The sequence below is a fragment of the Daucus carota genome, chromosome 3 (assembly GCF_001625215.2).
Source record: "Daucus carota subsp. sativus chromosome 3, DH1 v3.0, whole genome shotgun sequence".
Taxonomy (NCBI): Eukaryota; Viridiplantae; Streptophyta; class Magnoliopsida; order Apiales; family Apiaceae; genus Daucus; species Daucus carota.
In genome coordinates, this window is record NC_030383.2 from 47,976,615 (window position 1) to 47,991,924 (window position 15,310).

The 15,310-nt window shown below is 32.5% G+C and overlaps 2 protein-coding genes across 2 annotated transcripts; both read left to right on the top strand.

The window, feature by feature from the left end:
- The first annotated feature begins 5,631 nt into the window (after positions 1-5,631).
- On the top strand, positions 5,632-8,370 carry LOC108211698 (protein NRT1/ PTR FAMILY 5.8). The gene is made up of 4 exons (XM_017383369.2): positions 5,632-5,873; positions 5,949-6,166; positions 6,807-7,330; positions 7,425-8,370. Exons 1-4 carry the CDS (start codon positions 5,831-5,833, stop codon positions 8,242-8,244), a joined length of 1,605 nt encoding a protein of 534 aa, XP_017238858.1. The 5' UTR covers positions 5,632-5,830; the 3' UTR covers positions 8,245-8,370.
- A 2,776-nt stretch (positions 8,371-11,146) lies between these two features.
- Positions 11,147-14,461, top strand: LOC108213400 (uncharacterized). Its single transcript, XM_017385190.2, has 5 exons — positions 11,147-11,394; positions 11,564-11,599; positions 13,131-13,332; positions 13,920-13,998; positions 14,167-14,461. Exons 1-5 carry the CDS (start codon positions 11,210-11,212, stop codon positions 14,280-14,282), a joined length of 618 nt encoding a protein of 205 aa, XP_017240679.1. The 5' UTR covers positions 11,147-11,209; the 3' UTR covers positions 14,283-14,461.
- Positions 14,462-15,310: the final 849 nt, after the last annotated feature.

Consider the following 15,310-nt stretch of genomic DNA (forward strand, 5'->3'; position numbering starts at 1 on the left):
TGGGTGAGCTTAAAATAAGTGCTTCTTGCTTAAAATAAATAAGTAGAGTAGAAGTTAGAAGCAAGATAATACTTATAAGTGATTAAAGTGTTTGGGAAATAAGTAGAAGTCCTGAAACAAAAGCTAGCATTCCTAGTTTTTTATAAGTGCTTCTTGACTTATTACACAAACGGTACGAATAAGTGATCCTAACTTATAACTTATAAGTTTGAAACACACACCCACATAATTCATGCTTCATTGCATATGTACTATTTATATGTGCTACTCCCTCCGTCCCGTTGGATTGTTAACATCACTTTTTGGCACGCTTTTTAAGACCTCTATAAAATATAGTTGCATGAGGTTTTTTTTTATAAAAAAAATTCTGAATAAAAGTTTGATGTTTAAACTTTTACTCAGAAAAAAAATAAATTAAAAAAACATTATAGAACTATACTTTATAAGAGCCTCAAAATGCGTGCAAACAGTGAACGTTAACAACCCGGTGGGACGGAGGGAGTATCTATTTAGAATATAATATGATTACGATAATCTCTGCTCCTAATATTTTAAAATTCTGATATAATTGACATGATACTAAAATTCTCATAGACTTGAATCGGGCTTCCAAGTAAGTAAGAATATTAAAATATGATTATAATAATCATTATCCCAACATCTTAAGAGTTTGGTCCCCGACTCCCTGCAATCCCAATATTCTCAAAAATGGGCACCGCAATCCACTCTTGACCAACAAATGGGTTTTCGAGTAACGGGATGTTAGAATATGATACGGATAAGTCCTCCTCCCTGACTTTCGTTTTTAAGTTTTCTACTCACTCCATCTCATATTACATATTACGTGTTCTCTTTTCACTATTAGATGGTCAATTTCACCAAACTTTGATCATTAATTAAAGAAAATTATAAATTATTTTAAAAATCTGAAAAATAGATTTTGAAGGAAATTAGATATGTTTTCTAATAATGTAAGTTTTTTAATCTTTTTAGTCGGATAATATGTATAATTTGCGATCAAAATCTAATCAAGTTGAATCTTCAATGGTTTCAATGGTCAAAACAAGACACTTATATTTTAAATATATGGTGCCCTTATACCCGTGCGTAAATGTTACTCCCTCCGTCTCTAAATACTTTTTCTGTTTGTACTTTTCACGTTTGCCAACACACATATTTGATCGTTAATATCTTTCATTTCGTAGTAGCATTAAATAGAAAAACTTCACCGTATTAAAGTACTCGTGAATACGAATCTAACAAGATCACTCATGACTATATTTAGTTTTATAGATTAGATGTAAATTAGTAATTTGTCTCATGTTATGAACAGTACCGACATCACAAACAGGAAAAGAAAAAAGAAACGGGGGGAGTACTAATGTTTAGGCAGTTGTTTAAGATTATTCACTGTATGCATATAGTATTAATATGCATATGCATGGGATATTCGGGTTAGCTAGAGTTGGGAATAATAGAGATGCCGGAATCAGCATGAGGTAGTTTATACTATATTGCAATTTGCAAGTGTACCCGCAACTATCAAGTGTATTTGCATGGAAATGTCACTCATTCCAGTACAATTGTGATGATGAATAATATATGTAATATGTTTTGCAAATGGTTGTCTGGTGGGTCTTGATCAAATAATCATGCACACTATCATTGACTGCTTTTGCTTAGTTTCCACTTCCCATGATGTTTTCCCATCTCACGACCAAGAATCTACCATGTATATGTACATACTGGACCTTGAAGATTCCTACCTAGGTCCAGGATGACAATGGTAGCAAAACCAGTTATAGTTGCGACGACGACATGGTGTGGTTGGTTTAAACAATGAGTTAAAGTAAGATGGTTGTCGATCGAGTATATCTTTTCTGAAAAACTCAAAGCTTTAAGCTGTAAAATGGTTAAAGAGAAATAAAGGAGGTGTTTGATTCATGGTTAATTAGCCTCGTTAACTGAAATGGGAACCTCAAATTGATGAATTGTTGTTTAAAATTTTAAATTAGCAATTTTATGACATAGAATAAGAACCTCAATCTCATTTGTGGGGTAAATCATTCATTATACCGTCTCTTATTTTCATATATCTTTCATTCTCATTCTCGATTCTCATTTCCACTCACAATTTAAAAGAGACCTCAAAATCCTTTTTATGAAGCAGTTTGATATTTTAATAATTAATTTCTGTATACCATAAATTCCAGTAAAACTTTATGGAGGGCCGACCAATGAAAATTACATGGAAGTATAGATATAAAGTTGAGTTGAGGGATACTCATCAGGAGTGGGCATGATAGATGTGATAATAATTTGATCAATGTAATATGAAGGATCATGAATATCTAGCCATCTATCTAGGTGGTGACTACTGTGCGACAAAAATTCTCTGTGTCGAAATGCGAGCAGTGTGTAACCCACTAGATTTTGTTTGTTAATGGTGCTCTTAGTACGTGTCAACTAGAAATTGTTGCTTCCCTTCTTCTCTACCAAGTACAAACTCTGTCATATCACTCAAAATGCCCTCATATTTTATTGCTGCGGATACAAGTATCAAGTACTACTGTGTTATTAGCGACTGTTCTTGTTTGCGGGAGATGTTAAAAATTGAATTAACGTTAAAAACTGAAGTTTTATATATTTTTTTCAATGAATTAATTTTTAATTTATTTTAGTAAAAATTATTCACAAATCATAACTTTTAACTGTCACAATCTTATTATTGTGACATCCAAAGAGAGTAAATCATTGTGCAATAATCATTCCACTTCAAATTTCTGTCCAAAGCAGTGGTCACATTTCCGGATCTCATCGCTTAGTACTTTTTAGACTTGTACCAAGCCAATTGCTAAGCTAGGACCAAGATAATGTAGAATAGCCCTTCAAAAAAAAACTTATATCACTTTTTTCACTTATGCATCGAATGGTGATCTTGGCTTTTGAGATCAGGTGTAGTTTAACACAGTTTACATATTTTTAAACATGCTAATCATGTTATGTGCTTTGTTACGGTTTTAAAGTTGTGATCGATTAACAACTACTGTTAATCTAAAGAACATGCTGCTTTTATAATGTGGAATGTGAACATTATGCAATATTACATGCTTTAGTTTTGTTTATAATCAAGATTAGTTGCATATTGTATGTGCATTCCTCATGATAGGTACATGTATGTATTTCGAACTAGTGGCCTTGTTCTATATAGCAAAAGTTATTTGCTATGATGAGTACAAGATATTAGTAATCAGTTTTATAAATTCAATTATATCAGATCACCGTCACCATTATTTTCTTGGCACTATATCGAGTAAATTTTTGAAATACATATTAATATTATCAAATTTTTTAAGAATAAAAATATAATAAAATGTGTCAAAAAAATTTAGATCGGGTACGTGTCTCCCTCCCTCTTACGAAATGCGTCCTTGATCTCTACCATTGGTGTCTAATTTTATTTCACAAACATATAAATAAATGCATAAATAATTTTACAGAACCTAATTTTTAATATTACATGCATATGTAATATATAAAAATTCTTAATATTAGATTTGTTATGGTCGGGTTATCAAATACAATTTCACAAATAACCAAGTCTAGAACGTTTGTTTGCAGAAAACGAGATTTTCTTTAAAAATTTGCTACTCCCTCTGTCCCATTTTAACTGATGTTTGACTTTTTGACACGTATATTGAGGTGTAAAAAAATAGTATCTACGCTCAATAAAAAGATTTAATTCTTATATCAAATAAAAGTTTAGATTCTAAACTTTTATTTGATATAAATTTTATAAACAATAATTATGTTTAGATGTGATTTTTTTAACACTTTAAAATACGTGTAAAAAAGTCAAAAGCAGTTAAAATGGGACCGAAGGAGTACAATACAATCTTTTAAATAAAAATTATAAAACACCTTTTTCTGAAACTTTTATAGTAAAAAACAAATAAATTGTATTTGCAACTGCGTCTCGACTATATCACAAATAAGGAGAAAACTATATACACATGCATGTATCCGAATTATCCGTTGACCCTCTATCTGAGCCTAGTCCGGTTTTGTCTGATAATATTTTTGCCGGACCCTTTTGTTCAAAAATCGAATATAAAAAGTCGCTCCCCAATATCTACATAAGAAAAGTTGTATATTTGGTTTGCAGTTTTCAGAGTCGAACTTCAAAATTTGGTACCTACCAATCTCTTCTTAATTCTTCAAACTTCCTCCCCTTCATAAATTAAGCATTTTCGCTCTTTCATCCTCTCTCGTATTTACTAGTATTTTTTTATAAAATCAAGATTTGATCTTTTTGTGTGAGTTTTTGTTGAGTAACTTGTTATCAAGATTGTTAGTTGTGCGCTATTTTTAGAGATGTTTTTTTTTTTTGATGTTTTCGTGTGTTTTGTTATGGATTTGGTCTATCTAAGACGTTGTTTATGTTGTATTTCGGGTGATCCGCAAGCCTGACATCAAATATGACACGGTGGTGAATACGGTGAGAACTCATTTTTGATTACGAAAAACTATTCATATTTTAAGGGCAATTGTTGTTCTAATATCAGTTTAGGTAACTAATCTAATATCATTTGATAGTTCAGAACATTGGGTTATAAATGATACTTATTTGAATGTCAATTGCGATTTTATTATGTATATAACTGGTGTAAATTGGATTATTCGAGATATTATTGTAATACTTTTCATATTAAAAAATTTAAATATTCTACGTGTTAAGCGATTTGAAATTAAAACAACTATTTGTTTAGTTCATTTTTTTTTCACAGTCACGTTATATTAACGGTTCAGGAGTCCAGCTGAGTTTCTATATTTTAATGAGTTTTTCGCTTTTTATCAAAAATAAAAAAAGAAGAAAATTTAATATTCAGTCGGGTTCCGTTTAAAAATTTTAGAAGTTTGTGCAACCATCCTCGTATCATCAAACATCCATATCCTAGGATTGGGCATGAGTATCAATTTTTATGTTTAACCAAATGGGAAATCATATTCTTAAGAACAATTCATCTGCACTTCTCCTCCTACCCTTTCTGTATGCACGAATTTTCATTACTCCCATTCTCTTCAAATTATCTCAAACAAAAGAATTAGAAACACAGAACCATATCTGGTATGTCGTCTAAATACATCAAACTATTAGAATGCATATCCCCAGAACTAATAGGCTCTGACAGCCATTTAAAATCAATCGAACTATAATAGCATCAATCCAAACGGCAAATAATCATTCTAAGAAGCATGGCATCTTCACCAGATCGAGTCCACAAAATCGTATCCCACATACCAAATCCGGCTCACGAGAAAATGATGAACACAAAAGCAACATCTTCATCAGATAAGCCATAGCAAAAAGTATGAGTAGCGTACCATATTTTACTGCTGCATGTCGACATTTCTCTACGTAACCGAACTACCGTGACGACAGGTCCAACAAATTACAACTGATAGTCTCTTTGCTTTTCTTGTCCCTTTCTCTTTTCTCTCCATTTATGCACAAAATGTACAAATAAATAAATAATAATATTGATGAATTTACTCAATAAAGTTGTTCTAGTGATTGTCTGAGTGTCCCATTATAGTAATCCAGAAAAAAAGGCACATAATCAAACTTTAATTGCTTTGAAACGGATCACACTCATGTCCTAGCTAGCTAGCCAGTACTCTCTACGCAAATGTTTTTAGTATAAAACTTTCGTGAGCTACTCGAGTTCATCCTTTTTATGGGAGGAGTAACCGAAACCTTTTATACAACAAATATAAACCATTCCTTATCTTCCCCTTGGTCTTCTGAATTTAGCTAGAGATATAAATTATGGCGAAAAGGGGCCTAACCAGGCCATGTATTCTTCTCATAGGTAGTTCAGTTCTACTTAATTAAATGCATGATTTAATATATTGATTTTTCGTGTTACTGAGATGTACATATGCAGTGATTGCAGGGTTGGAGAGGTTTGCGTTTAAAGGAGTAGCGTCGAATTTGGTGACATATCTGACAGATGTGATGAAGATGAGCAATTCATCGGCTGCTCGGACTGTGAATAGCTGGTGTGGCTTCACTTCTATGTTACCTCTCTTGGTTGCACCCTTTGTAGATTCTTATTGGGATCGTTATTGCACTATTTTAGCTTCTTCTTCGCTCTATGCTTTGGTCAGTGGCATCTTCAACTTATTCTTTCTCCAGCTATTTTTAAGAAAAATTGTCCTGCATCTAAATTACATGTACAGTATGTTTGAGAATCGCTACTATGCACCGCTTGTAATACCAAAATGTGCCGTAAAATATAAATTAATTGCACAAATCTTTATTAAGAAGACTTCACGTACAAAATTGGGTACAAAATCTTTTAAAAAAAAACACGTGTTAAGTTTTGATTGTAATGAACCCCTGTATTCACATAAATAGCACCAATTAATTGTGTTCGAGAAATACTACCGGACTAACTAATTGTGTTTATGATCCACAGATTAGCATGTTCGCGCAATGCGCGAATCTGACATATTTGTCAGAAAGAACATATTTTTGTTCGAATTTATATTGTAAATAGTAATCCTATAATTTCTATTGCTCACAAGGAGTTACTTGTGGATGATGAATTTCCATTATAATTTGAGGTGGAATTCAAGTCAGTACGCACTTATATTATCTTTACTTGTTTGATGTAAAGTTTATTGTCTTTATTTAAACTTAGACAGAAATCAATGAAATTTAGTTAATGAATATTTTTGTAGCTTATGCAACAGATGAAGGCAATTTTTTGTATGTTGATGCTGGTTTTTCCTTCTGACAGGGGCTCTTGGCATTAACTTCAACAGCATTGGATTGGCCATGGTCACATTCGAATGAAAAGAGCTCCATGTCTCTCTTTTGGTCTCTGTACATGATTTCACTAGGCCAAGGAGGGTACAATCCATCTTTACAGGCCTTCGGAGCGGATCAACTAAATATTGAAGACGAGCTACCAAGCACTAAAGCTGATGAAGATGAGAATTCTGAGACAAAAAGTTTATTTTTTCAGTGGTGGTACTTCGGTATATGTATAGGCAGCCTTATGGGAATTTCAGTCCTGGCATATATACAAGATACATTAGGATGGGGACTGGGATTTGCAATCCCAACTATGGCTATGGTCACTTCTATACTGCTATTTTCTTGCGGGACTAGATTTTATGTTTATAAGCAAGCCAAGACCGTGGATATGAAATTTCTTCACAATGTTTTTCAGAATGTCAAAGCTACTGCCTTTAGAATGATCCGAATGAAGAAGAGGGGAATTATCTTGTCAAATAGCAATTCTGATGTTATTGAACTAGAGTAAGTACCATACCCTATTGCCTGATAGCTCAAGGATGTTTAGAAAAATTTCAGAGGCATAAATAATGAGACTAATCATATTTTTTGTATGTAGGCTTCAAGAAAAGCCACTTTGTCAAGAAGATCAAGATAAAACTGAGAGCTTGGAAGAGATGCCAAAGAATGGCTATTATTTGCTTGAAATAGCCAGAGTTATACTAAGACTCCTGCCTATATGGACAATGCTTTTGATGTTTGCTGTAATTTTCCAGCAGCCCCCTACATTTTTCACCAAGCAAGGCATGACCATGAAGAGAAACATTGGCAGCCATTTCAAGATTCCACCAGCAACGCTCCAGAGCGCTATCACACTATCTATTATTTTCCTGATGCCTTTCTATGATTCATTCTTCATTCCATTTGCACGATTCATCACACGAAATGAGAAAGGCATTAGTGTGATGCAGAGGATGGGAATTGGAATGTTTCTATCAGTTATAGCCATGATACTGGCAGCACTGGTCGAGACCAAGAGACTTGAGCTCAGTAAGAACCTTAAAGTTTCAGACCCAAAATCAGAAACAGTGGTCTTAAGTATCTTTTGGTTACTACCTCAGTACATAATCCTGGGAATTTCTGATATTTTTACAGTGGTTGGTATGCAAGAATTTTTCTACTCTGAAGTACCGGTAAGTATGAGAACAATGGGGATAGCCTTATACACCAGTGTATTCGGTGTGGGAAGTTTCTTAAGTGCTTTACTTATATCATTGGTTGAGCATTTTACAAGCTCTGATGGAGGAAAGCAGGGGTGGTTTTCAGATGACATGGGAGAAGCAAGATTGGACAAATATTACTGGCTTCTAGCTTTCTCTAGTGCAGTGAGTTTGATAATGTTTATTGTGCTTTGTAGGTTTTTTAAGAGTAGGACATGAATATCTCTGTAACAAGATAGGTGGGATTTAGCAAAGATTGTGGTGGAACAAGAAAATTTGTTATTTGGTTTGTTTACTTGTTTTCATTGAATTTTAGCAGACATGATCGTTGTTTCTGTTTCTTAAGTTTGATATGGTTCCTCTGTAGTTACTTCAGATGTGCACCAATGTTATTCTGTAAACAGTCTATTCCAACAAAACTCAAATAGTCGGAAACTGAAATTTATATTTTTTCCGTATCCGAACCGAACTAGTCTGTCAAACCGAACCGAAATAATACGGTCTTGTTAATGTTTCTCAAAAAATCGAAATTCATTAATCAGTAATTAGTCAACGAGAATTTCTGGTATTTACAGATTCTGAAGGACTGCTATGGTTCATAGATATGAATTACTTAATTCAGAGCAACTTATTTAACAAATTCTTGACATTACATCATTGTAAGAAAACCACCACCTTATCTATAAATATGTGAACACTTCTTACAGAATTCTGCTGCACACCCAAAAAAACTTGATTCATTTCTCTTTGAAAAAAGTTTAACTGGTCTGTCAATTACATAACAATCCAAAGAGAGCTGATACAACATAAAGTACCTAACCGTATATGAAAAAGGTTGTCTCTCTCGCCTTTATTTTCCTCATTGCTCATGTGAGTTTGGGATTAGAACGATGACAACACACATCTTAAACATATAAGACATGAACTACTGAAAAAGCTAAATAAAAGTTAAAACAACCTAACTGAAAGTTTTTGGGCATAGTGTTTTCCTCGCCGTGCCTGTTTTCATGTGTTTTATCAATTTTTATGCCCTCTCGAGGCTTTTCACGTATTTTTCTTGAGATCTTGTTATGTTCAGTGGGATCGAATAATTTTGAGAAGTGTATATAATGATAGTTATATTTTCTTTTTTTACAAATTGTAATATATACAATGACCAGAGAATACAATGTCGAGTAATAGAGTTTGTTTGTTTTATTAAAACAAAGTATATCATCTAATCAAAAAAGTACTCCAGACATCTATACAATATCGTTTTTAATGTCTGAAAAAATAGTTTATAAATAAAAAGTCTATGCTAATCACAAAAGTAATTCTTGTTGAAAAAAATTGAAGGGGAAAACAGTGTGCTTTTTAGAAAGGAATACATTGTTTAGAAACGGATTAAAGATAAAAACAAATGTATGTTAAGCTTTTCTTGTGAAATCTTGCTTCCAATAAACTGATCAATAAAACCGGATTATCGATCAAAGTTTTGAATATGTAATAAATGAATTCTATTCATACCCAAGTTTTCAAGAGATTCAATTCTTGCATCTGTCATCGTATAAAATCAAACTAAACCAAATGTGCTCAGTATATCCCGCTGAGGGTCAAATATACGCAGACCATTGCTCTACCCTTGAACTACAGAGGCTATTTCCGTGAGACCTTAGTGCACAATAAATAAAATAGTGTGTGATATAATATAAATATAATATTTAGGCCATGGACTTTTTCACATGAGACTTACATGTACATTTTTCGATTATCAGTGATGTTTGATTTAATAAATATAATCTGATATGATTATTTAAATTTAGTTATAATATTATATTATAATATTTGTGAACCATTTGTTATAAATGAAAAATCAAAGAGAATTAAGTAAATGAATCAAAGTGAAAAAAATATCAAGAGAATATGTGTGTCATATTGTATTATAATTTTTTATTGAATTGAGATTGCCAAAAAAACGGATGAGTAATGTTACGATACCAAATTATGGGTAGTATAAAATTTGTTACTATCTTGTTTTGAAATATAATTTATTGAATTTTTTTCATGAATTTTTGAGCCCTTTTACCCTCTACTTAAAGTCATAATTTTCTTTAAAAAAATTTGAATTATAATATTAATCATATATTGTTATTAAAAAATTCAAAATAACAAATTTAACAATATGATCAAATAATATAGAAATGTGTCAAATAACAAACTATATTTCAAAACATAGAGAGCATATTAATGATGTGGCTGTTTGGAGATCTATGGAAGATATTAATGTAAATGGAGGATCCATCATCATTAAAAAAATGGATGAGTAATGTTACGATACCAAATTATGGGTAGTATAAAATTTGTTACTATCTTGTTTTGAAATATAATTCATTTGAATTTTTTTCATGAATTTTTGAGTCCTTTTACCCTCTACTTAAAGTCATAATTTTCTTAAAATTTTTTTGAATTATATTAATCATATATTTTTATTAAAAATTTAAAACAACAAATTTAACTATGTGGTCAAATAATATAAAAATGTGTCAAATAACAAATTATATTTCAAAACATAGAGAGCATATTAATGATGTGGTTGTTTGGAGATCTATGGAGGATCCATCATTATTAAGTTATAATTAATATGAAATGTCTAATTTAATTGGAGACATTAATGTAAATGTAAACGAATGGAGATAAAGATGAAGATTTGGTACAAGGTGATCTGCATTAATGATGTGGCTTTTTGGAGTCTAATTTAGTTGGAGACGTTAATACAAATGAAAGAAGATAAAGGTAGAGATTTGGTACAAAATGATGTGTACTAATGATGGGGTCTTTTCGGGATTTAAATGAGGATTATTAGTGCAAAAGGAGGGGTTTATTGTTTGTATTAGTTAAGTTATACTTTAACCAATAAGATTAATTACGTGTAATTTAATTAGAGAAACCAATGTAAATGAAAGGAGATAAATGTAGGATTTTATCAAAGAAAGATATATAAAATATTTTTCAGAAGATTTTCATGAGCTCTAGAGGATTCGGAAAAATATCTAATAAGAAAAAGAAAATCTACAGGATCAGCTGTCAATAACTGTCATAAAACATGTGTCAAAGTCACGTGCTATGTGTGCATATATAGGATTACTCTATACCAGGAGTGCACAGTGCAAGAGCCTCAAGTACTAGGCGTATATATCTAGAGAAAATGAAGAGAATGGTGATGAGAAATGCGACGATCCCCGTGATGTTATTCTTCCTGTTATGCATGTTCCAAGGCAGTGTACAAGGTCGTCATTTACTATCTTCTGGGCCTGGAATCAGGCCCAAGCCAGATGATGCTGCTCATTTCGCTCGCTGGCTCGTATCTCAATCTTTTTGGGGTGATCTCAGGTATCCCTTCTCTCACTTTATGTATATATATACCTCTCCAGTCTCCTCCTTTTGTGTTATTCTTGTGCATGTGTATTATTGTTGATTTTTTGATTTGTTATGTTTCGAATGAATTTCTGATTGTTTTGGAGGAGAAGCTAATGAGCTTGGCGTTTTTTGACTTTTGCAGTACCATTGAGAGTGATTTGGGGGGAGCTCCTTTTGGGTATGTTTCTTTCATTTTTTATTCTTTTTTAACTCACTAAAACACAGAGAGGCCTGTTTACGACAGGACCCTCTGTACACCGCTTTCTTCGATTTTTGCATCATTCATATTCTTCATAGAAAGAACGTAAATCTCTCATAACAAGTTTTACTCCTGCGTAGGGGCTCTAAGCAGGATGGTAAAACATTCCGATCTGATGGATAATCGATTATTTCCAACCCCATCGAAGATTATCAAGCCCGATAGTTTAGATTTGAGATTAGATTTGGATGTTATGTGTGAATTTACGTAATAAGGTATAAATATAATAAATAAATATATAGTAATATTTTTGATACAAGATAAATATTATACATCCATTTACTTCAAAATTTCATTATTACTTAATATTTAAGTCATTCCATTTTCTTTGTTTTAGTAAATCATTTAATTCTTAGTCATATAATTATAAGGATTTAATACCTGAACAATATTTATATATGGTTACTCATATAATTTATTTGCTTATATTGTTATTTGTTTTGTGTGTGTGTTATATTGTCGGCTGAAATAACAAAAAAAAATATTATTTATGTGTATTAAGTATAATGGATTTTGTTATATTATTTGAAATTTTAATTATCCAAAAAAAAAAACCGATCCAATCAGAAATTCGATTGATTTGTATTTGGATTTGATTTCAAGACTCGATAATATTTGAATTTGGATTTGAATTTAGCTAAACTCAGCCATTTGTCATCCCTACATCTAACCTAACATGTCAGGGTCACACAATATTGGACGGCAAGACTTGAGAGCCTTATACGAATTCAATATGTATGAAGTATGCATTTCTCTAGTCCTTAAGTCTCTATACGAATTCAATATGTATGAAATAAATTAAAATCAATTTCTTTGGTCAGAATGAAGCACTTGCCTATATATATAAATATCCTTAATCAGGTAATTTGTGCAAGAGTCATCTCTAGCTACCTTGCTTAGTAAATGTGTTAATAGAGCATAGTCCAATACAATTTACATTATAACATTAACTTGCTAATCACAAATGGGGTCGGTTTCATATTAATGGATTGGTTAAATGACATGTTTTTAGTAGACATTAAAACTTGTGGTATTCTTCCAAGCGGAAAGTTACCATAACATTGGCTCCATAGGCTAGAAGAAGTAACCGAAGGTAAATTTTACCAGCTTTGCCCATACTTTCAGGCAGAAGGTAAGTTATGCCCTTGTAATCATCAGGCCATTCATCTCATTTTTTAGCATTGTAAGATGCGTTTGTTCAGTATCCTTCACTATTCTAGTGTGATTGCCTGGATGGTGTGTCATTTTGTGTATATACTATAAGCTAGTAACCATAACATTTTAATAAGGTTAAACAATTGAAATGCAAGTTCAAGATTATGAGATTGAGAGCTATTGTCCAACTAATTGCTATCATAGTCCCTTTTCACCCCCTCTATCCACTGCATTAAGCTGATTTACACTCTCACAAAAATTGCATCCTACTAACACTAATCTAAATTTGATGCAGGAATGTAGTTTCTTTTAGCGATGGGACGCCTGATAAAGGCACGGGCATCCCATACTTTTACTTGACTCTCTTGGATCCAACAGCTAGAAACGCATTGAAGGACCAGAGGTCATCTTTCACATTAAGTGAGTATAGTCTTGGAACTTGCGGCAAGACAGACCCGGAGAACCCTACTTGTGCAAAAATTACACTGACAGGAAAGGTATGTACTCTACTAATATGTGATCTTGTGAGCCTCATGCGTTTGGCCAGAGCATTTTTGCTTATTAAAATTATAAGCACTATGGCATTAAATCTCACTCACTCTCTCTACCACATATTAGGATGCTTGATAGCATTTTTTGTCATCAATAATTCTCAGTTTATTTAGTTCCAAGTCTGCAATTTCATCTGGTTTACATAAATTTTCGCAAGCAACACAATTTTCATTATTGGAGCTTGTAAGAGGGCTTGTAATGCCATGATTATTACATCATGATCCCTTTGCTACTACCTCCCTGGATTACAGAAGGGCGTATCATTAGTACAGACAAAGCTTGTACAATGTAGGTGCTTATGTGAGATTTCGAATTCATGTATACATAAATAACTACTGTAATTTAAAACAAAAAGGTACTCAATGTGAGTGAAAGAAAGATGATTTATTAGCACAGCAAATTGTGTCCCCAGGAAGATAGTTACTCATAATCTTCTTTATTGAAATATGAGTGTTATATCTGATTACTAGTCTTTGAGCATTTGGGCTAAGCTAACAAAATTGTATTCACTTGATTATGATATTTTATTCAGTTGAAGATGGTAGATGGCAAATCCAGTGAGGCTAAATATGCTCTAACTGCCTTGTTTTCCAAGCATCCGGAGATGAAAGGTAATCTGCACAACTTATATTGATAGAGATACTTTTTTGCAAAAATGATCAGTTCAGGAGAGTTAAATATGCTCTGCTAAGACTCAAAACTACTTTCTTGAATTCTCCTTTAAATCAAAATGACCATGTGATTATCTTCATTTTTTATGTTTGGCATGCACATTGCAGATTGGCCAAAGGATCACAACTTTCAGATCTTCAAACTAGACATTGAGGATATATTTCTGATAAATTGGTTTGGCGGTCGGAAACCTTTGACAGTGGATCAATATCTTCATGCCTGAGGTTGTCCAATTTGTACGCTGCAATAGCCATGTTTCAAATATTAGAGGGCTTAGTCTGAGCTATACATAATGTATGATGTTCTCTGTGAATGTAAAATAATTAATGAACATGAACCCAAAGTGCTTCAGTTTATGACAATCTATTTGTGGCTATAGCACAAAGAGACTTCACAGTTTAACACAGTACACAGTAATATTTTTCAGGTTATTAATTATACCTGGAAACATCACATATCATTACAAGGGTTGGACAATATTTTCAACCAAAATAACTTATTTACTTAGATATTGATAAAGAGGCCGTTTAATCTCTCTTTCATGAGTTAGCTGCTTCATCTCTCTAGCTCTAACCGCGCCCATCTCCTTATCCAGCTCTTCTGCTCATCTCCATCTCCACTTTTATTTCTGTCCTCTTTCTTCACATCTTAGCTATTTCTCTTATACCAGTCTCAATTTCTAACCGCCATTTCCCTATCGTCACAACACATCTTTTTTTTTTTTTCTATCAATAAACATCCTTTTTTGTTTGTTACTTCTTGAATAAAATCGAGTTTTGTACCACAAAACTCGAAAAATCTATCTGAGTTTTTTTTGTTTTCTTCTGTTTGAGTTTGAGTTATTATTTGTGTGTGAGTGTCTCGTTTTATGTGATGTGTTGGTCGTGTTGAAAATGAATTTTACGATGTATTGGGAGATGTGGAAATTTCACATTAACAACACTTTTGACATATCTATAGTGGTGTCCAGCAGATAGCCGCGGTGCGTTTGAAATATTAGTGAAAAATCGCGTATGCTCACTTTTTTCAAAAAAATATTTGCTCATAACATGATGTCTCTAAACTCAGTTTTAGCAACTGAGTCTTCTGAACATTACATTACCATGAAAATACTATGACGGTCAATTGTGAAGCTACTGTTTTGAGATGCAAGTTGAATTGTTCAGGAAACCATTATCTTTATTTTTAATTTTCAAAATATTCAATTAGTTAAGCAATCCAGAACAAAACGTATTTAGCTCATCTAATTTG